General features: G+C 44.9%; 1 protein-coding gene across 2 annotated transcripts; it reads left to right on the top strand.

Moving 5' to 3' along the window:
- Nucleotides 1-773: 773 nt before the first annotated feature.
- On the top strand, nucleotides 774-20,596 carry DDX25 (DEAD-box helicase 25). 2 transcript variants are annotated; one of them, XM_086385472.1, is made up of 12 exons: nucleotides 774-861; nucleotides 1,489-1,555; nucleotides 1,804-1,848; nucleotides 2,564-2,699; nucleotides 4,107-4,199; nucleotides 4,285-4,387; nucleotides 5,409-5,523; nucleotides 6,926-7,103; nucleotides 14,221-14,458; nucleotides 15,894-16,056; nucleotides 19,056-19,244; nucleotides 20,322-20,596. In XM_086385472.1, the coding sequence occupies exons 1-12, from the start codon at nucleotides 799-801 to the stop codon at nucleotides 20,381-20,383; spliced, it is 1,452 nt and encodes a 483-aa protein (XP_086241598.1). In that variant the 5' UTR covers nucleotides 774-798; the 3' UTR covers nucleotides 20,384-20,596. The 2 variants fall into 2 exon arrangements, with proteins under 2 accessions (XP_086241598.1, XP_086241599.1); XM_086385473.1 differs by having other exon boundaries at nucleotides 774-893.
- Nucleotides 20,597-21,685: the final 1,089 nt, after the last annotated feature.

The following is a 21,685-nucleotide window of genomic DNA, read 5'->3' as shown; positions in this document are numbered from 1 at the left end:
CCAGATTTAGCAGTCATTTAGTAGAATCTATCCCTGATTGTGCAGGTGAAGGTGCGAGGTGAAGGCTGTACCAAAGGGGAAACAGTTTTCTCCGCGTTGTTTCAGCACGAGGCACGTATCAGAACTAAGATGAAAATAAGCCGGTATTTGGGAAAATGACAGGTATCGAGTAACAGGGACAGTAGTTAGAATTTGAATAACTTTACTTCCTCTCTGCATCTTTCCCATTTGTCCGGTGAACCTCACTCCGTCTGACTCCACTTTCCTATGCCATTCACTCTAGCCTTTCTGACATCTTGAAACGTAGCAGCAGAAGTTTCGGGGGAAGGCGAACATGCGAGTTTGAAGCGGGGTGCAGGGGTCCTGCCCCACCACCTGAAGAATAGTCTGGGGAGAGGGTGGTGGGGGAGAAGAGGTAGGACTCTCGAATCAGTGCGGAGATTCCTGCCGCTTAGTCTCCCACGCCGCTGCTGGCTCAGCAGAGGTTCGCCTAACATTCTAACATTCACCACAGAAGCGCCCGTGCCGGGTTTCTAACGCCTGGCGCGGACTTGCGGCCGGGTGGAGGACAGCTACCGCCCGCCCGCTCCTCCCCGGACCACGCCCTCCGCCCCTGACTCCTCCCACTTCCCCGCAGCTAGGGCGCCTGCGCGCTGCGGGTGGTGGCTCTCCCCCCCCCCCCCCCACCCCCACCCCCGCCCGGCTGGAGGAAAGCCCATTGGCCGCTGCGTGGAGCCGCGTGCTGCCTCGCGCCTGTGACTGTCGCACGTGCTGGGGCCGGAAGCAGCCGTCGCAGCGATGGCGTCGTTACTTTGGGGAGGCGACGCGGGGGCCGCGGAGAGCGAGCGGCTGAACGGCCACGTAACCGCCACCGAGCCGGGGAGGGCCAGCGGGTGGGAGCTAGAACAGCACTCCCTGAGGGAAATGTGCTGGGAAGGGGAAGGGGGAGCCCCGGTAGCGTTTGGAGTGGGGTGTCAGGTGGTCAGAGAGGAGATGTGACAAGGATTTGGAAGAGGGCCACCGGAAGGGAGACTCCGAGAAAAACAAGACCTTGGGTTGGAAAGGGCAAAATGAAGACACTTGCGCCGGGAGGGAACGCAGCTGGTGGCCCCAAGTAGACCCCGACTTTTCTATTCTCCCAATTTGACCACTAAGCCTCGGCTAGCGTTCATCTTCATCTTAGCTACCAACACGCTTTCCTGTCTACTCTCCTTTGCTTGTCCTGTGACCCCCAAGGACCGTCCCATTTAGACCAGAGACTTATAAAGAGGAATTTCACATGCAGGGGCAGCGGAAAGTCTCCTTCCAATTTAGGGTAATTCATACAGGAGATCAGTTCCTCAAAGGAATCCATTTATACATAACATTGCAAAAGAAACAGTATTGGGAGGGGGATCTTCCCTTTCTTCCTTCGTCTGTTAGGGGGCAGCACTGGGCTGCTTGATGGTTTGCTTCCTAATATTGATTGAATTTTGTATCTTTCAATAGTTTTCAAACCTCATCCACCCCCAGAAGAACCTTCTGGGTATCAAGAGTGCTACCATCCTAAACATAGGTGAGTGCTGTTAAAGGAGATTGGGCTCAGTTCCTTGAAAAAGTGTTGTTTTCCTCATATCCCAGCTTTAGCTCCCTTAACACTCAGGGCCCTCCACTCCTTCCCAGTCTTTTTACCCTCTTCTCCACTGCTTGACTCTTTTGTGCACACTGTAGAGTCAGCAAGAGAAACTGGGATAATACGCTAGATGTTTCTGCTTGGCATTTATCTTTACAGTTTTTTTTTTTTTCCCCCTCACATCCTTTTAGATGGTTCTGTTAATAGGATCGAAGAAGATGATGAAGATGATGTAGGTAGGAAATAAATCCATTTGTGGGTATTTACTAGCATTCTGTTTCATGTAGGGCTTCCCTGGTGGCTCAGAGGTTAAAGCGTCTGCCTGCAATGTGGGAGACCTGGGTTCAGTCCCTGGGTCGGGAAGATCCCCTGGAGAAGGAAATGGCAACCCACTCCAGTATTCTTGCCTGGAGAATCCCATGGATGGAGGAGCCTGGTGGGCTACAGTCCACGGGGTCGCAAAGAGTTGGACATGACTCAGTGACTTCTCTTCACTTCTGTTTCATGTAATCATGACTTCACAATGTGAATGAATAATATCTGAAGTGGAAAAGAACCATCTTTGCTTCTCTTTTCTTTATGAATAGTGAATGTCAGAAAAAACACTAACTTGGGAGTGGGGATTACCTCTTCAGAGGAAAATTGAAATAGAATATGTAGGAATGGGTTAAGAATTTTCAGCTGGCAAGGACAAAGTAGGACTGGTGGCAATGGATGTAGGCTTGCTTGAGGATAGAGTCTGGTGTAGGGCAGAGTCTAAGAAACAAAGAATTCTCAGTGCTGTGTCATTCTTTCTAGAACCTTCTAGAACTTTCTTTTAGAAGAAAAATGACAGCAGGAGCAGTTGCTTGATATACAGTCACTGAATGAAAGGAAGCAACTTGTTAAATGTCATTTGGGAGGCTTGACTTTTCCCCTGCAATATCCCCTTTTTTATCCTTGCTTTTCTAGTGGATTTGGCAGCTAATTCACTCTTAAACAAGTTAATCCGGCAGTCCTTAGTAGAATCCAGTCACCGGGTCGAAGTCTTACAAAAGGATCCCAGCTCTCCACTCTACTCAGTGAAAACATTTGAAGAGCTACGGCTGTGAGTATTTGTGCCTTAAGTGTGGGAAAATGCCAGAAAGTGTAGCACAGAACAAACTAATCTGCTAAAAATAAACCCATCAGATTCTCCTTCATGTTCTAATAATCAGCATTCAACTGAGATGTGGACGTTTTGCCTGGAAATAAAATACAACTCAAAGAGGAACACTAGGCTATCTGAGTTGTACAATGACTTGAGCACCTTTCTGATGGTAAAATTTTTAACCTTGCTGTGCTATGGGGGATAGCTAAGCCAGACACAGCCACATTGCTACTCTCTATACCAGAATACAGGGCTTCCCTGGTGGCTCAGTGGTGAAGAATCCACCTGTCAATGCGGGAGACACAGGTTTAATCCCTGGGCTGGGAAGATCCCCTGGAGAAGGAAATGGCAACCCACTCCAGTTTTCTTGCGTGGGAAATCCAATGGACAGAGGAGCCTGATGGGCTGCAGTCCAGTTCATGGGGCTGCAAAAGAGTTAAACATGGCTTAGCGACTAAACAGCAATAACAATACCAGAATACAGATAATGGGAAATTTGGTGGCCCAAATACTCCTTGAGATAAGTTACAAACTTTTACCTCTTTCCTTTTTGTCTCAAATGGTATGTAAATAACTTTCTCAAATTGGTTTGTATTTCCTAGGGATTTATCAGTTGGCATTAAGGAAATGTATTTTAACAGGGAGAGTTACTGATGTGGAGAAATCCAAAATCCTGATGTCCTCTTTCTAAATGGGGAGACGCTTACCTATGATCAACAGTTGGCTGCCAGTAATCTAGCAGTTCATCTACCAATTAAACACATCCAGACTGTGCATGTCACTGTAGTGGAAGTATTCCAGCCTACTTTACTTTATTCTCTTCTGAACACCTGTCTTGAGACCCCCGCCCCTGACCAGGAAAGAGGCATTTAAAATACCAGCTTAGAAGAATGAGCTAATATTGCATCTTCTTCTAGATAGAACTGATAATAGAATCACCTGAATGAAATTTTGTCTTCTCTGAAAATTGCAGTTAAAACATAGAAGTTTGTCATTGATTTAAAAGAAATAAATGATAAATATCACTTAGTTTTCTGCTTGTGTGGAAAGCAAAACTCTCCTGGAAAATTGTATTTCTCTCAGATGAGTTTTCCCATTTTTTTTTTTTCTTAGTTCAAGAGAGAGTTCACCTTTAGGCCCTTACTACTATGCTTGGTCTAAGCTAATAACATAACTTATTGCTTTACTGCTCTAAATGTACTGGCATGATTGTATATGTTTGAGAGTTGAGATTTAGATATATTATTAACACTTTTCATACTCAGTTGCAAAGTGGCCTAATTTAGAAATGTACTTTTCATGTTTGTATTTCTGAGGCTACTGATGCATCGTAGCCTTCAAGTATTTGATTTCTTTTTTTGACAGCAAGGAAGAGTTACTAAAAGGGATCTATGCAATGGGATTTAATAGACCATCCAAAATTCAAGAGATGGCTCTTCCAATGATGCTGGCACATCCGTGAGTTTCCAGGGAAATCGTGTTGCAACTTGGTTATTTTTGGTCTCATATTCAGTTGATGCCCAGCGTCTCCTCTTTCCTACAGACCCCAGAACCTCATAGCCCAGAGCCAGTCTGGAACAGGAAAGACAGCTGCTTTTGTATTGGCAATGCTCAGCAGAGTTAATGCCTTGAAATTGTTTCCACAGGTAAGGAAAGGCTGAGAGAGAGAGAGGAATGCTTGCAGCGCCAGTGGTATTTTAGTGATGGGCAGCAGTGCTGCCATGATGTGATGATATTTAGAATAGACATTCTTTCTTAAAATCATAGGATTATAGGCAGCAGTGTAGGGTAGTGACTGAGAGCACAGTCTTCATAGTTCGACTGGTTCCAATACCAGCCTCTCTACCTACCAGCTGAAAACCTTAGGAGAGTTAGTAAATCTTTTGGAGTACATTTTCTTGTTAATAAAAATAACATCTATAAAGGTGTGGATCACAGCTGTCCAGTTTGCCCTTGAACCCTGACACCAAGCACGGTGCTTGCCCTGTAGAAACCGCTCCTTAAACATTGAATGAATGGGTATCTGCCTCATAGGATTGTCATGCAGATTGAGTGAAATAATACACATTTTTAGCACTATGCTCAACATAAAGTGAGCATTCAGTAGTAATGGCTATAAGGCTGTAGCTCACCCAGTCCCTCTTACTTAACACAGAAGGAAACAGCCTTGGAGAGGGAGAGGTTGCCTTTGAGGTCACAGTTGTCAGAGAGTGGCTGAGCAGGGGCTGGAACTAGAGCCACAGGAGACACACGTTCAATCCCTGGGTCGAGAAGATCCCCTGGAGAAAGAAATGGCAGTCCATTCCAGGATTTTTGCCTGGGAAGTCCCATGGACAGAGGAGCCTGGTGGGCTCCAGTCCATGAGGCCAAAAAGAATCATTACCTGACTGAGCACACCCGACATGACTGAGCAGACACGAGTGTAGTTGCTTTACAGTTACTGTACAGCAAAGTGAATCAGCCACACGGATACATATATCCCCTCTCTTTTGGATTCCTTCCCTTTAGGTCTCCACAGAGCACTGAGTTCCTGAGCTATGTAGTGGCTTCTCATTAGTTATCTATTTTATACATAATGTCACTATACCTCCACAAATTTTAATTGTATTTCAGAATTGCATAATGGCTCTTATGAAGCTTTCTCCTCCCCCCTTGTCTCTCTGTCAGTGCCTCTGCTTGGCTCCTACTTATGAACTGGCTCTGCAAACTGGCCGTGTGGTCGAACGGATGGGGAAATTCTGTGTGGATGTTCAAGTGATGTATGCCATTCGAGGAAATCGAAGTATGTACCAGCGAGCCAGTCCTGGCTGATATATATATGTGTGTGTGTGTGTATTTAACTATCTTATTTATTTATTTTTAGCTGACTTTTAGGAGAAGGCAATGGCACCCCACTCCAGTACTCTTAACTGGAAAATCCCATGGACAGAGGAGCCTGGAAGGCTGCAGTCCATGGAGTCGCTAAGAGTCAGACATGACTGAGCGACTTCCCTTTCACTTTTCACTTTCATACATTGGAGAAGGAAATGGCAACAGTGTTCTTGCCTGGAGAATCCCAGGGACGGCGGCGCCTGGTGGGCTGCCGTCTATGGGGTCACACAGAGTCGGACACAACTGAAGCGACTTAGCGGCAGCAGCAGCCAACTTTTAAATTTCATCTTTTCTTTTGGCTGAGCCCTGTGACATGTGGGATCTTAGTTCTCTGGCAAGGGGTCACACCTGCACTGCCTGCGTTGAAGTCTTAATGACTGGACTGCCTGGGAAGTTTCCCTGGCTCATATTTTAGATCCTGACTCCACCAACAATCATGGTGTATTAATACCTTCTCTGCTTTCTCGCCTCTAAAGTGAGGACATCATGGCACCTGTATCATAGAGTTGTTAACCTGAATTTAATGAAATGATAGAGATGGAGCACTGCGTGCACCTCTAGCATGTGATAAAGATCCAGTGCACGTTAGCTTATCACTCCCACAGCTGGAACAACAGCTCAGTGCTTTTGCCTGTTCTCTTCTGTGAGGCTCAGTTGTTTTGTACAGAACAGCTTTTATTGTTTTACTTCTTCATGAAAGTGCTACATGCATATAGCTTTAAAAAATTCTTTAAAACCCAGAAAATTCAAAGGTAAAAGTATAAGTTGTTCCTTCTCATTTTTCAAAAACCTATTTCCAAAGACAACTATGGTTTTGTTATCAAATCTGTGGGGTTTTTTGTTTTTGAGTGTTGACCAAAAATGGGAACATTTTTTTTTTGTACTGTTCAAAAACTTACACATCTTAAACATCTTTTCGTGTCAGTGTGTATAGCCCCATGTCCTCCTTTTGACCAGCTGTATAATATTCCATCATTTTTTTTTCATGGGACCTCTTGATGGACATTGTGGTGGTTTTCCGTTTGGGGAGGGCCTGTAGGCTTTTCCCTGCTGTGCCACTTTCCTGTAGGACAGTGGAGATGTTGCAGGCCGGCTTTTTAAATGACTGTGAGGCAGAATCAGTTACTCAGGACTGTTACCGTTTCTGTAAACCAAGAAACTCAGAGACTTCTCCTAAAACTCTGTCAAAAACCACAATGACCCTCAGGGTTTGCCTTTGGGAAACCAATAGGAAATGTGTTGCGTGACTCAGAATTCCAGACGGTTAGAGTGGTTTCCAGCTAAAGAAGACCTTCCAACCCTTTTCTCCATAGTTCCCAGAGGCACGGATGTCACCAAACAGATTGTAATTGGCACTCCTGGGACCGTCCTGGATTGGTGTTTCAAGCGAAAATTAATTGATTTGACTAAGATTCGTGTGTTTGTCCTGGATGAAGCTGATGTGATGATCGACACGCAGGGATTTGCAGACCAAAGCATTCGTATTCAAAGGTAACTGTCACATCCATCCTTTTCTTCCTAGATCTTCTGTCCAGATAAGGGATTTCATTTGTCCACTGCTCTTCATTGTCTTTACTGCTTATTCCCCACTTCCTTCTCCTTTAAAGCAGATTGGGTTTTCATGATTTTTAGCAGCTCAGTGAGCCTTCGACCTGTAATTTCCCACTTCATCTTATAACTTTGCTTTATTCTTGTGCTACAGGCTCACAGATGAAATCCATATAGTGGGTCTGCACCAAATTTTGCCAATAATCTTATATTTGAGCAAAATTCTAAAGAGAATTTATTAAAACCCCATGGCGCTATTGTAAAGACGCAGTAACCTGGGGTCAGCAACCTAGTGGTCTAGTCCTGACCTTGCCCGTAAGTTGTTAAGTAAATCTTGTCATTTTGCTAAGCCTCTCTCCCAGGATCACCATGGGGCTTAAAATTTCAGATTATGAGGCCTAAGCTGAACCTTATGGAATCAGAATTTCTGGGAGTGGGCCTCTATGTATCACTTACTTTTAAAGCATTTATGGTGGTAGTCGTTTAGTCGCTAAGTCATGTCCGACTCTTGCAACCCCGTGGGTGGTAGCCCGCCAGGCTCCTCTGTCCATGAGATTTTCCAGGCAAGAATACTGGAGTGGGTTGCCATTTCCTTCTCCAGGGGATCTTCCCAACCCAGGAATTGAACCCGGGTCTCCTGCATTGCAGGCAGATTCTTTCCCAACTGAGCTACAAGGGACTGTGTTAAATTCAAATAGGATATTGAAAGACTTATAATGAAAACCAGTAATCCCCTGCCCCCAAACCCTAGAGAACACTGTCCGTTTTGGCATTAACTGTCATATCTTTAAATAACAAGTTCATTGCTGCTTCTCATTGTATATTGTCTCTTCCGAGGTGGCTCAGTGGTAAGAATCTGCCAGTGTAAGAGATGCAGGTCGAACCCTGGGTTGGGAAGATCCCCTGGAGAAGGAAATGGCAACCCGTTCCAGTATTCTCGCCTGGGAAATGCTATGGACAGAGGAGCCTGGCGGGCTACAGTGCATGGAGTTGCAAAGAGTTGGACATGCCTGAGCAGCTAAACAGCAGCTGGCTTCCCATTAGAGAAAGTGGGAATTTAGTCCTTCTGTACCACCCCCTTGGAGAAGGCAGTGGCACCCCACTCCAGTGCTCTTGCCTGGAAAATCCCATGGACAGAGGAGCCTGGTAGGCTGCAGTCCATGGGGTCGATAAGAGTCAGACACGACTGAGCGACTTCACTTTCACTTTTCACTTTCATGCATTGGAGAAGGAAATGGCACCCCACTCCAGTACTCTTGCCTGGAAAATCCCATGGACAGAGGAGCCTGGTGGGCTGCAGTCCATGGGGTCGCTGAGGGTCGGACACGACTGACCGACTTCGCTTTCACTTTTCACTTTCATGCATTGGAGAAGGAAATGGCACCCCCCTCCAGTACTCTTGCCTGGAAAATCCCACGGACAGAGGAGCCTGGTAGGCTGCCGTCTATGGGGTTGCACAGAGTCGGACACGACTGAAGCGACTTAGCAGCAGCAGCAGCATACCACCCCCACTCTCACTATCCTGTCCCCTCTATGGCTTCAGTGGTTGTATCATAAGAGTTTGGTTACATTAATGGTCAGTATTAATATTATTACCACAACACAAGTATTGTTCACTGTGGAGCATTGAACTATTATAATTATGTGGGTTGTTGTTGTTTATCTTGGCTGCACTGGGCCTTTATTGAATTTCATGGACTTTCTCTAGTTGCACTACGTCAGCCCCAGGGCTTGCAGGCTCAGTGCTTGTGGCTTGTGGGCATGTGGGATCTTAGTTCCCTGAACAGGGGTCGATCCCTTGTCCCTCACATTGCAAGGCAGATTCTTAACCAGTGGACCACAAGGGAGTCTCTAGTTATGTTTTTTTGTGTGTAACTTTTCCCCCTAAATTTGCCTGTTTTCCCTTTTTGGCTACTATCGTCATGTAGAGGTGTCATATGTCATTGATATCTCTAGACAGTCAAATGCGTCTTAAAGCGCCAGTGGTTTTTTTCCCAGGAGATCCTCCACACACACTGTCTCTGGTTTTAGCTGGGCTGGTTGCACTCCTGCAGCCACAGTCGTGTCAGTTTCCCCTGTCCTTGTTCCCAGTTTTGAATCTCCTGTCCTGTGGGTCCTTTTTCTTGGTTTACTGAATATCCTGGAACATACAGTCCAGTGACTTCCTGCAAAAGGAGGTGTAGGAAGTCCATTTTCTAGCCCCTGCATGTCTGAAAATGTTTTTACCGTGCCTGTAAATTCGATCTCTGAGTTGATTTTGCCTGGATGTGGAATCTTGTCCTAGAAAGCTTTCTCCCTATAAATTCAGAAACAGTGTTGAAAACAGAAAAATGGTGGTTGTTTTTTTGGTTTGGTTGGTTGTTTTTTTTTTTTTACTATAGTTAATACTCTGTTTCTGGTGTTGCTACTAGAAAGTTTAATGTCATCCCTATCCCCAGACTTTTGTCTGTGATGTTCTTTTTTCTCTAGAAGATTTTGGAATCTTTTTATCCACAGTATAATGAGACTTCTCAGCTTGGTTCAGATTTTTTTTTCTTCATTGTACTACACACGTGGCACATGCTTTTCATTTCCAGAATTTGTGTCCACCAGATCTGGGGAAATTTCTTACGTTACTTCTTTCCCTATGGTGACCAACTTTTTAGGAAGCCAACCCAGTCACAGCAGGGAAATGCACACACACATATATGTCATGTATGTATAATAATATATATAATACAGAAGAACTAATCATGCACATGTGTTATTACTTTAACATAAAAATATGTAAAATATGTGTTTATTTGAAATTATATATTATGTGCTTTTCTGTTTAAACAAAACAAACTGTCGAACTAAACTGTGGCAATAAGTAGTAATTCATAGGAGAATTAGGTAAATATGCATGAGAAAAATACAATAATGTTTTATCTCTGATACAGCAATTTAATCTTTTAAAACATTGGATGCTTAAATTTTGGAGGCTGTGCTGGTTTTTTTTTTTTTTTGACCGCACCACACAGCTTGTGGGAGTTTAGTTCCCTGACTGGGGATCGATCCTGGCCCTTGGCGGTGAGAGCACAGAGTCCTACCCCCTGGACCACCAGGGGAGTCCCTACTGTATATTCTTAGAATACAGAATTACGGAGCTTTTTACGAAGAGACTATAAGTCCATTAGAACTAATTACACATACTGCCTGTATTTAATGACAGAGATAGTCGTGACACTTTGCTTTGGGTCTCACAGTGCTATAGGATGTTTCTCTGCTCTAGTGTCCTTGGGACTCCTTGCAGCCTTCTCTCCTTGTATGTCGCAGTAAAACAGAATATAGTCAGATGTAAAATTCATTTTGATTTGGAGCTCTGCCATCAGTAAGCCCACACTGATTCTTTTTTAAAAAAAATTTTTGTAGTGTAGTACACACACACAGTTAACTTACAACATTGTGTTACTTTCTGCTGTACAACATAGTGACTTGGTTATACATATGGCCACTCTTTTCGATTCTTTTTCCATATATGTCATTACAGAGTTTTGAGTAGGGTTCCCTGTGCTATACAGTAGGTCCTTATTAGTTACCTGTTCTATACACACACACACACACATGTGTGTATGTGTGTATATATATATATGTATGAGAAGCCCACAGTGATGCTTGGTATCAGTCCAGTGAGATAGCCTCTGAACAAAAGTGTCCAAGCGTTGAATACTTAGGAGCTAGCAACAGTGGTTTTTAGACCTGTAAGAATTTCCAGCTCCCTCGGAATGTCCTCCCACTGCATCTGCACACTTGTTTTAGTAGACCAAGTGTTGGTCATTCAGATTCTTTGCATCCATAAATCCATCGTCTGGGTCATCCATACCTAAAATGTCCATCATTTTCAAACACCCCAAAGTCTATTAGATCTCATCATAAGTGAAACCTCTCCTCCTCAGGGAAAAAGATTATAAACCACAGAGATGACTTAAACTCGAGAAATTAAAAGATGGATTCCTTACAAATTTAGTAAAGAAATGAGAAAGTCCTCAACTTGGCTGGACTTCGGAAGTAGTTTTATTTCTAAAAAAGGAAAAACAAGTCATTTTTTCCTGCAAGTTTTTTTTTTTTTCCTTTTGAAGTATTTATTTTGTTTTGCAGTATGGCCAGTGAACAATATTGTGATAGTTTCAGGTGAACAGCCAAGGGACTCTGTTCAGTTCAGTTGCTCAGTCATGTCCAACTCTTTGTGACCCCATGGACTGCAGCACGCCAAGCTTCGTGTCTATCACCAACTCCCAGAGCTTACTCAGACTCATGTCCATAGAATTGGGGATGCCATCCAACCATCTCATCCTCTGTCGTCCCCTTCTCCTGCCTTCAGTCTTTCCCAGCATCAGAGTCTTCCAATGAGTGAGTTCTTCGCATCAGGTGGCCAAAGTATGAACTGGTTGGATCTCCTTGCAGTCCAAGGGACTCTCAAAAGTCTTCTCCAACACCACAGTTCAAAAGCATCAATTCTTCAGCACTCAGCTTTCTTTATGGTCCAACTCTCACATCCATACATGACTCCTGGAAAAACCATAGCTTTGACTAGACAGACCTTGGTTGGCAAAGTAATGTCTCTGCTTTATAATATATATGTATTCATTCTTCTCCAAACCTCTCTTCCATCCAGGCTGCCACATAACATTGAGCAGAGTTCCATGTGCTGTACAGTAGGTCCCTGTTAGTTTCCCATTTTAAATGTTTGCTGTGAGTTTTTGTTGCAGCCTTTACAGAACACCAGACAACTCGGGTGCAGTCAGTATACGGCATCTTCATTGGTCATCAGACCGTTTTGGAGATATAGTGTGTTAATTCTGTTTTACTGTAATCTCTTTCTCATCCTTAATTTATTTCTAAATTAGAGATGGACATTGTTTTTCTCGCAGGCTTTGAAAATAGACTAATATTTTAAATCCTTTCGCTGGCCAGCTACAATGCCTGGCATCTTGTAAACACATGTCTGCTTCCATTTCTCCACAGAAAGAAATCTTGTAAGGCTTCTGCAAGTTTGACCTAACAAAGAGCCCCAAAACTTTGGTAGTGAACAGTTCAGTATCACAGGGAAGCAGATCGTATGCCTTTTTAGTAGTGTTGTGTACAAAGATGCAGACATTGAGCTGGTAAGAGCTGTTTGTGTTCTTTGGTAAGGAGTTCATAGGTTGAATGGAATCTGCCAGAGTTTATATTTGCTCTGTCTGCTGCTCCTGCTGGGGTTGAACAGAGGCTGGTTTGTGTTTGGAAACAACGTCTAGCAGCCTTTTGTTTTATATTTTCTGTGTTGTATAAAAACTTCATAGAAGTCAAGATGTTTTTAAGACTTCAGTTTTTAGTTTTTCCTTCCTTTTGTTTAAAATACATTAAGCCACAGCACTGTCCAATAAAAATACAATGCAGGCCACATGTGTAATTTAAAATTTTCTAATAGCCACATTAAAAAAAGAAACAGGTGAAATTAATGTTATGAAAAAAATCATTTTATTTAATTTGATATCAAAATAAGTGTCTTAACAAGTAACCAATATTTTATCAGTATAAAAATTATTAATAGTCTGCATTTTTTTGCATACTAAGTCTTTAAAATCCAGTGTTCTGCAGAACAACCCATGTTTCTTTCCCTTGGATAATTTGTATAAATTTACTTTTTGGAAGGAAATGGCCCCAGCCTTGGGGTACCAGTCCTGGGGCCGTCTTTTCAGATGAAAGATTGTAGTAGAACAGATGGCCAATGCAGATTGTCCTCCAGTCTCTTCAGAGGCCCCCAACCCCTGCCAGTCCTTCCTCTGAATTCTCTGGTGTCGCAGGTCTTAGACCTCCCAGGGTTCTGAGACATCCACTGCCTTTCCAGCAGCATTTCCCTCTGTAGCACACGTATCTTAGCGTCATGCACCTTCTCCATTATCATGCTTTTCCATCTTGCAAAACTATATTGAAATGTCTCTTCCACCCATTTCTCTTCTTGGATTCTTCACGTTTTGTGAGTTCATAGCTTCATCCTTTTATAATCACATGAGTGTGATGTGGGACTCTGAGAAGGTAACACATGTAGTCAGTCTCCCACAGTCAACCCAAAATCCGTCCAGTTGTGTGAAAAGCTCCTGGGGATTCAGGTCCCAGGCTTGGTATAATGTTTGGAATCGCTGAATTGTATGAACTCTCCTGTTCCCTTTTAGCAGTAAGGACTTTTCCTCTTAAGTGCTCTGTTGTCTTCTCAAAGGCAGTGATTTCTCTCTGGTCTCTTCTGTTTTTTTGAAAACTAACTTTTTAATTGATGTTTAACATATGTACAGAGAAATCCTAAGTGTACACTGGGTGAATTATCACAGAGAGGCTATGCTCATGGAACAGTGGATCCGTCAAGACTGAGATCTTTCTCAGAGTGCTCCAGAAAGTGCCCTGCAGGCCGTCTCCTGTCACCAGCCCTCTCTCCTCCTCAGACTTAGCTCTGTCCTAACTGCTGACTCTGTGGGTTCATCTTACCTATTTTTGAACTGGGGTATCAATTGTCCTGTGTTCAGTGTGGGTTTAGCTTGCATTTTCCATGCAGCAGCATCTTCCCCTTCTGCACCCTTTTATTTATATCCGGGTCTTCCCATTCCACATAGACTTCACGTGACTGTCCTTTCCTACTCAGTAGATAGAACACCTGCCTTTGAGTGATGAGCCTCTGTGCCCTTCATCTGCATGGAGCTCATGTGAGATGATTCCCATAAACAGCCCCAGGACTGACACCCTAGGCTCCATAAGCCGTCTCTCCTAAGGAGGTGACTGGCTTGGAAACCCCCAAGCCCTCCAGATCTCTTAGCTGACCTTCACTCTGGAGCCCCGTGTTCAGTTTATGCATTCCCCAAACCCTGGGTGGGAGGGAGGGGCTGACACGTGGCCCTCTGCAGCAGGTGTAGTTCTTGTGTCCACAGCGCCCTTCACGGTGACCCTGGGGCGGGAGCAGGGGCGTGGGGGGCAGCTGATGGCCGTGGGCAGCCAGTGCTGGGAGCTGCGCCCTGGAGTGGGACAGGCCTGGCAGTTGGGTGATGCCCTTTTCCCTTCTCTCTCCCAGAGCTTTACCCTCCGAGTGCCAGATGCTCTTGTTTTCGGCGACCTTTGAAGACTCTGTGTGGCAGTTTGCCGAGCGAATCATTCCTGACCCCAATGTTATCAAGTTACGAAAAGAGGAGCTGACCCTGAACAACATCCGACAGTACTACGTGTTGTGCGGGAACAGGAAAGACAAGTACCAGGCTCTCTGCAACATTTACGGTGGCATCACCATAGGCCAGGCCATCATCTTCTGCCAGGTAGCTCCACCTGCCAGGGACTCGCCTTCCTTGTGCCCAGACTTCCGTGCAGATGGGGGCAGGGGACAGTCAGATGAGTGAGAGCCAGGGAGCCGGGCACTGTGTTCCACACTGTTTATTCGTGATGTCGTTCAATTTTCAGAGCAACTTTGAATAGAGATTACTTGTATTTTATGGGTGACACTGAAGTGATGAAATAGGACTTCAATATGACGTGAAACAGGGCATCCTCCTTTTATGTTGATTTAATTTTTTTTTCTTTTTTGGTTATGCCATGCAACTTGGTCAGTTCCCTGACCAGGGATTGAACCTGGGTCATGGCAGTGAAAGCCCAGAATCCTAACCACTGGAATTAGGATTAGGGCCCCAGGGAACTCCCCAGGCATGCTTCTTTTAGAGGGACTGCTTCTAACATGTCCCCGTTCAAGTTGATGTTACTGTGACTGTTTTCACAGATACCCTTTATCAGGTTAAAAATGTTCTCTTCATTTCCAAACTTACTATGAGCAAGGCAGCCACTCAGTTACTCGCTGTTGATAGCCCTTTATTTTTCTTTTCATACTTACTTTTCTCTCTGACATTGTTCGTGTTCCTGTTCTGGATTGTATTTTTTCACCACCACGTGAACACTGTCAGCTCCATGAGAGCAAAGTCTGTTCCACATACCTCCTTGCCCCCATCCTGGAAGAGCCCTGCCCAGCAGTGGATGGCCTTGGAAACACACCTGTAGAGTACGGGAAAGTGTCGCCCTGCCACAGAGTAGCCATGTAACCCTGGGCAGAGCACTTAATGGTTTTATGCTTTAGGTTAATTTTTTAGTTTTTTCAAATGAGCTTAGACACCTGCTTCATCAGATCATTACGGAAGTAGATGAGCGTGATGTAAGTAAAGGTTTTTGCAAGGTGCCTGGCACACACAACAACTTAATCCTTGTTCAGTCACTAAGTCGCATCTCAGTCTTTGGAGACCCATGACTGTAGCCTGCCAGGCTCCTTTATCCATGAAATTTCTCAGGCAAGAATAGTGGAATGGATTGCCATTTCTTTCTCCAGGGGTCTTTCTGACCAAGGGATCAAACCCACATCTCCTGCTCTCTTGCATTGACAGGTGGATCCTTTACCATTAAGCCTATCATCATTGTTAGGTTACCTCATTTTGTCATCTGACCACCACAAGAGGTGGACGGAGCATTTTATTCTGTTTCAGGGCTGAGAAGCAGAGCTGTGACAGGTTGAGAGGGTGTGCCCCTTAGAGGCCTGGGGGCAGGAGAACTCCCTGCCACATTCACAGGTCTCTCTAGGCCTGAAAGGAAGGGGGAGCAAAACCCCTCTACAACCCCTGTACCCCCAGCTCCCATGCCCTGCAGACATGAGCGCTGCACACACAGTGAGGCTGCTTCAACTTGGGTGTGGTGCTGGGCTTTGATTTCCTGCAGACTCGTCGAAATGCTAAATGGTTGACTGTGGAGATGATGCAGGATGGCCACCAGGTGTCTCTGCTGAGTGGAGAGCTGACTGTGGATCAGCGAGCTTCCATCATCCAGAGGTTTCGGGACGGAAAGGAGAAAGTCCTTATAACCACCAATGTCTGCGCTCGAGGTATGTATGTGTGTATTTAAAGTCAGGTTTATTGAGTTTATCATTTACATGTGATAAAATTCACTCTTTTTAAGGATGTGGTTCAGTGAGTTTTGACAAACATATGTAGTCATGTACCCATCACTGTAATCAAAATGCAGAACAATTCCATCTCCCTTCAAAATTTCTCTGTGCTTACTTGCAATCAGTCTCTGAAACTAATGGCCCCTGACCACTACTGAGCCAGATCTCTGCTTCTGTATTTTTGTCTCTTCCAGAATGCCATGTAAGTTAAATCATGCAGTTGGTAACCTCAGTGTCTGATTTATTCCACTTGACATCATACTTTGGAATTCATCAGTGTTGTTACATGTATCAATAGGTCATTCCTTTTTATTGCTGAGTAGTATTCCATTGAATGCGTGTACCAAATTAGTTCATCTGTTCACCCATTGATGGACATTTGGATTGCTTACAGCTCAGGGCTATTTTGACTGAAGCTGTAATAAACATTCATGTATAGGGCTCATGCAGACATACATTTTCTTTTCTCTTAGGTAAATACCTAGGAGTAAGATTTTTCAGTCATAGGGTCAATGTATATTTAGCTTTAGAGGCAACTGCAGAACTGTTTTCCAGAGTAGCCATGCCATTTTGCACTTCTACCAGCAGTACCAGAGGGTTCTAGTTGTTCTCCATCCCTGTCAGTAATTGGTATTGACACTTTTTCATCTTAACTTTTCCAGTAGATGTATGTGGTGTCTTGTGTTTTTTACTTGTATTCCCTAATGACTAACGATGTTGGTCATCTTTGAGGTGTTTTTAATTTTAAAACTATTGACTGCTGGGGAAAAAATCTTTTTTTCAAGCAAAGGGTCTTCCTACTTTCCTCACTTCCCCATTGTATCCTTGCCTATGCCACATACTCAAACCCTGTTTCCTAGTTTATTACTGGTTCACCGGACAGAACTGAGGACCTGCCGTAAGGGCTAAGCCTGGAGGAGGAGCAGCCTGAAAAAGGGCCTTCCCTTCGGGAGCACACCACCTCTGAGCCTCTAGACCGGCGCTGTCCAATAGAAATGCTTGCACTGAGAGAAATCTCCTATTCTCTGTTGTCCAAGCCATAGATAGTAGCTTTTGAGCACTGGGAGTGTGGCTAGTGTAGCTGAGGAACTGGATTTTTAATGTGAATTAATTTAAATAGCCTCGTGAGGCTAATGGTTACCATACTATACCGCGCATCTGCAGAACCCCAGAGGAAAGAGGGCACAGATAGCTCGAGTCGAAGCACAGTACAGGGAGGACAAGGATCACGAGCCAGACAGCATGTTAGTGTTGGGCGTGGAGGCCCCAGGCGAGCCCAGAAGTCTTCCTGGAAACATTAGGTGTGAGAGGTATGGATGGAAGGGGAGAACCCTTGGAAGTCTTGAGTTGTTTGTACTTTATCCTGTACGGTTTGGGCAGCCAGGTTCTAAACACAAGTGCTCTGGACATCGCTGTGGCATCCATGGTGAGGATTAGAGGAGTAGGACATGAGGGACTGGGGAGCCAGTCCAGAAATTATTATGACAGTTGAGGCCATGATAAAATTGATGAGAACAGTGGCTGTGGAATGGGGCGGAGCTGGGCCCTGATGGGGAAGAGAACCTGCAGGGGACTCAGCACAGCGGGAGCAGAGAGAGGGGCTCTTTGGCTTGGTGAGAGCCCCCACCCCCTGCCACACACACACACACACACACACACACACACACACTTTGTACATAGTTAGACTCCTGTAGAGTTCACTTCTACTGACACTCTTACCTAGCATAGTAGACATACATCAGATCAGATCAGATCAGTCGCTCAGTCGTGTCCAACTCTTTGCAACCCCATGAATTGCAGCACGCCAGGCCTCCCTGTCCATCACCAACTCCCAGAGTTCACTCAGACTCACGTCCATTGAGTCAATGATGCCATCCAGCCATCTCATCCTCTGTCGTCCCCTTCTCCTCCTGCCCCCAGTCCCTCCCAGCATCAGAGTCTTTTCCAATGAGTCAACTCTTCGCATGAGGTGGCCAAAGCACTGGAGTTTCCGCTTTAGCATCATTCCTTCCAAAGAAATCCCAGGGCTGATCTCCTTCAGAATGGACTGGTTGGATCTCCTTGCAGTCCAAGGGACTCTCAAGAGTCTTCTCCAACACCACAGTTCAAAAGCATCAGTTCTTCAGCGCTCAGCCTTCTTCACAGTCCAACTCTCACATCCATACATGACCACAGGAAAAACCATAGCCTTGACCAGACAAACCTTTGTTGGCAAAGTAATGTCTCTGCTTTTGAATATGCTATCTAGGTTGGTCATAACTTTCCTTCCAAGGAGTAAGCATCTTTTAATTTCATGGCTGCAGTCACCATCTGCAGTGATTTTGGAGCCCAGAAAAATAAAGTCTGACACTGTTTCCCCTGTTTCCCCATCTATTTTCCATGAAGTGATGGGACCGGATGCCATGATCTTCGTTTTCTGAATGTTGAGCTTTAAGCCAACTTTTTCACTCTCCACTTTCACTTTCATCAAGAGACTTTTGAGTTCCTCTTCACTTTCTGCCATAAGGGTGGTGTCATCTGCATATCTGAGGTTATTGATATTTCTCCCGGCAATCTTGATTCCAGCTTGTGTTTCTTCCAGTCCAGTGTTTCTCATGATGTACTCTGCATATAAGTTAAATAAGCAGGGTGACAATACACAGCCTTGACGAACTCCTTTTCCTATTTGGAACCAGTCTGTTGTTCCATGTTCAGTTCTAACTGTTGCTTCCTGACCTGCATACAAATTTCTCAAGAGGCAGATCAGGTGGTCTGGTATTTCCATCTCTTGAAGAATTTTCCACAGTTTACACATACTTACAAACAAATATGTGTCAAAGCAAGCTTGATTCTAGACTGTGTCTGTCAAGTGAGAATTCCCTCAGCAAATGTGATTCTTGGATAGCTGGGTCCTGAGGTGGAAGCTGCAGGGCCCTGTGGTGTCCTTCCTCTTCCAGGGATTGATGTGAAGCAGGTCACGATCGTTGTGAACTTTGACCTCCCTGTGAACCAAGCAGAGGAGCCAGACTACGAGACCTACCTCCACCGCATCGGGCGCACGGGCCGCTTCGGGAAAAAGGGCCTTGCCTTCAACATGATCGAGGTGGATAAGCTGCCTCTACTGATGAAGATCCAGGACCACTTCAGTGAGTGGCACCCTTCACAGTCAGCGCTGTGAACCTGCCCACGTTGACAGTGGCCGTGTGTCGTGGGCCTCGAGCTTGGGGTTCATGATGTGATAGGATGGGGGCGGGAACCAGACAGTAGGAGGCGTCCACTCTTCAGTGTCAGAGCTCCTAACCTGAGACGGGGGTAGAGAGAGACCCGAAAACCAAGTGGGATTCATGTGAGCTCAGATTTCTATCTTATTGCTCATTCTGGGATCTAAACCAGATTTTACATCATAAAGAACCACCGTGAGTAATGAGATCCTGGAAGATTATATTGTGTCCCCAACTTCCTTTTTTGTCTACATTTTCCTCTTCCCTGTTGTCCCAGCGACCAACTTGGGCAATCCTAAATCCTGAGTCTGGCTGCTTTCCTCCAGCCCTCCTTCCCCTCATCTAAACAAGACAGGCTCTGATAACCTGCTGGGAAGATGGCTGGGGAGCAGGGGAAGAGGAACCCTTGCAGGACTCCAAACGTTATCTTTTACCTTTAGGACAGTGGTACTTATCCTCTGTGGGAAACAAAGAATACTGTCCCTGGGGGAGTGCACATAGGCACAGAGGTGGAATTTGAAATTTAATTTTAACAGGTTTGCTTGCTAACTGTGGACCCTTCAGGGAAGTTGGTTAAGCACTCCTGTGTTAGGATAGCAGAGCAGGGATGGGTGTGGAGAAAGACCCATTAAGATTGCCGTTGCTGTGGTGATCAATGCTCCCTGTTGCCATGCAGCAACGTCCCCCTCCCATGTATGTCCACACCCACTTCACTCCCCATGAACTCAGCCAGGCCCCTTCCCAGGCCCTCACTGCACTTTGGCCTTTTTTTGCCCCAAGGTATATGGACATGCATGTTCTCTTGTCTGGTGCATTTGATGCTGTTGTGGTTGGTGTGAATTGGTTGTTTGGACACCTGCCCATCCTCACCTAATCTAGAGAATATTCCTATCTTGAGGATTTCCATACGAGGTGTCATTGTCTTCAGAAATGTAGTTGGATGGAATGAAATTTCATTTGGGCCCTGGGATAAGACTGTTCCATTCTCTTTTGCTCTTTTAGACAGCAGTATTAAGCAACTCGACCCTGAAGACATGGATGAAATTGAAAAGATTGAATATTGAAGAAATAACTTTATCACTTAGATGTATTTTGGTTTATGTGAGAATGTAGGTTTTAAAGGTAATTTTTTATGTTGAGCCTTTTTCAACATGAAGCTGTTACGTATGGCAAAATAAATGTCATGGTAGCCTTAGTTTTAAGACCTGAGATTTTTTTGAACCAAATTGATGTGAAGCAGTTGATTCTTTTGAATAAAAAAGTGAGATAATTTCTTACTCCAGTCTCTTCACAGATAAACATCTTTGCAGGGCTACTGGGATGTTGTGGGATTTAGTTCATATAAAGCACCTGAGTCGGTCATGCCACCTGTGAACAGCTCAGAGCGCCACGAGATGGCAGTAGAACGTCACTGTTTTGGAATTTGAGTGGTTGACAAGCTCTGCGCCTCCCACCCCAGGGTCTGGACCCGCCCCAGGGTCGCAACCCCACCCCCACCCCCTACATGCACATGCCCCCCACGCACAGACACACACTCTTCTTCCCTGTGAGTACAGGGTAAAGTCTCTACAAAGTAAAACAGTTTGAAAGAGAGAACATTTTGCTTCTTTTTTAACGTTTCAACTGACATAGAGAATTTCAAAATATTTTTCTATTTTAGTTCTTAATGTCTTCAAATGAGAGAAGATCTAATCCATCCTCAGTTATTTTATAGTCTATGAAAATGTGATTTTATTATAGGCATTTCTTTAAGACAGGCAGTGGGGGTTGGGGGAACCCACTTGCCTTATTAAGGAGGTGACATTTCAGGGAGCAGTCAGGTTTGCTTTTCAGAATCTCAAGGTGGATGTGAGAATCCTAGACATTTTCCTACAAGTCCCGATGACATGCTTCTCATTTCTCACATTTACTTCTAGAAAAATGAAACAGTGGGCTTGAGTAAGCAGGGTGGCGGCAGGAAATCAATACTCTCCCAGAAAGCCCGAGCAGGCTTTGCAATCCACGGCCAGAGTCAGGCTGCAGTTCTGTCCCACCAGGCGGCCACCAGCGCCCGTGGGGAGTGTGCCTGTCATCCCAGGTTGGAGGGTGGTTCCCGGCCTACCTCTTCTGGTATTCCACGCGCATGTTGCCTGCCAATGTTTTATTCCCGTGGGCAGGGCTCAGACACAGATGAAATTTACCCGACATCCTCATCCTCCAACAGGTATTTATTGTGCATCCTGTAGGCTACACACCGAGGAGGAGAGATGAGTCAGATGTACCAGTCATTTCCGAATTCAGAGCCTCACGGCTGAGACTCCGAATTAGCAAGCTTTGTTTTAATAATGGTGTTTGCTTAAATAAGGGGCACAGAGGAGGGACCCCCA

The sequence above is a fragment of the Bos grunniens genome, chromosome 29 (genome assembly GCF_055505025.1).
Source record: "Bos grunniens cultivar Pamir isolate PY7600 chromosome 29, Bosgru_T2T1.0, whole genome shotgun sequence".
Taxonomy (NCBI): domain Eukaryota; kingdom Metazoa; phylum Chordata; class Mammalia; order Artiodactyla; family Bovidae; genus Bos; species Bos grunniens.
The sequence above is the reverse complement of the archived record's forward strand: the minus strand, read 5'-3'. Positions and strand labels throughout refer to the sequence as shown.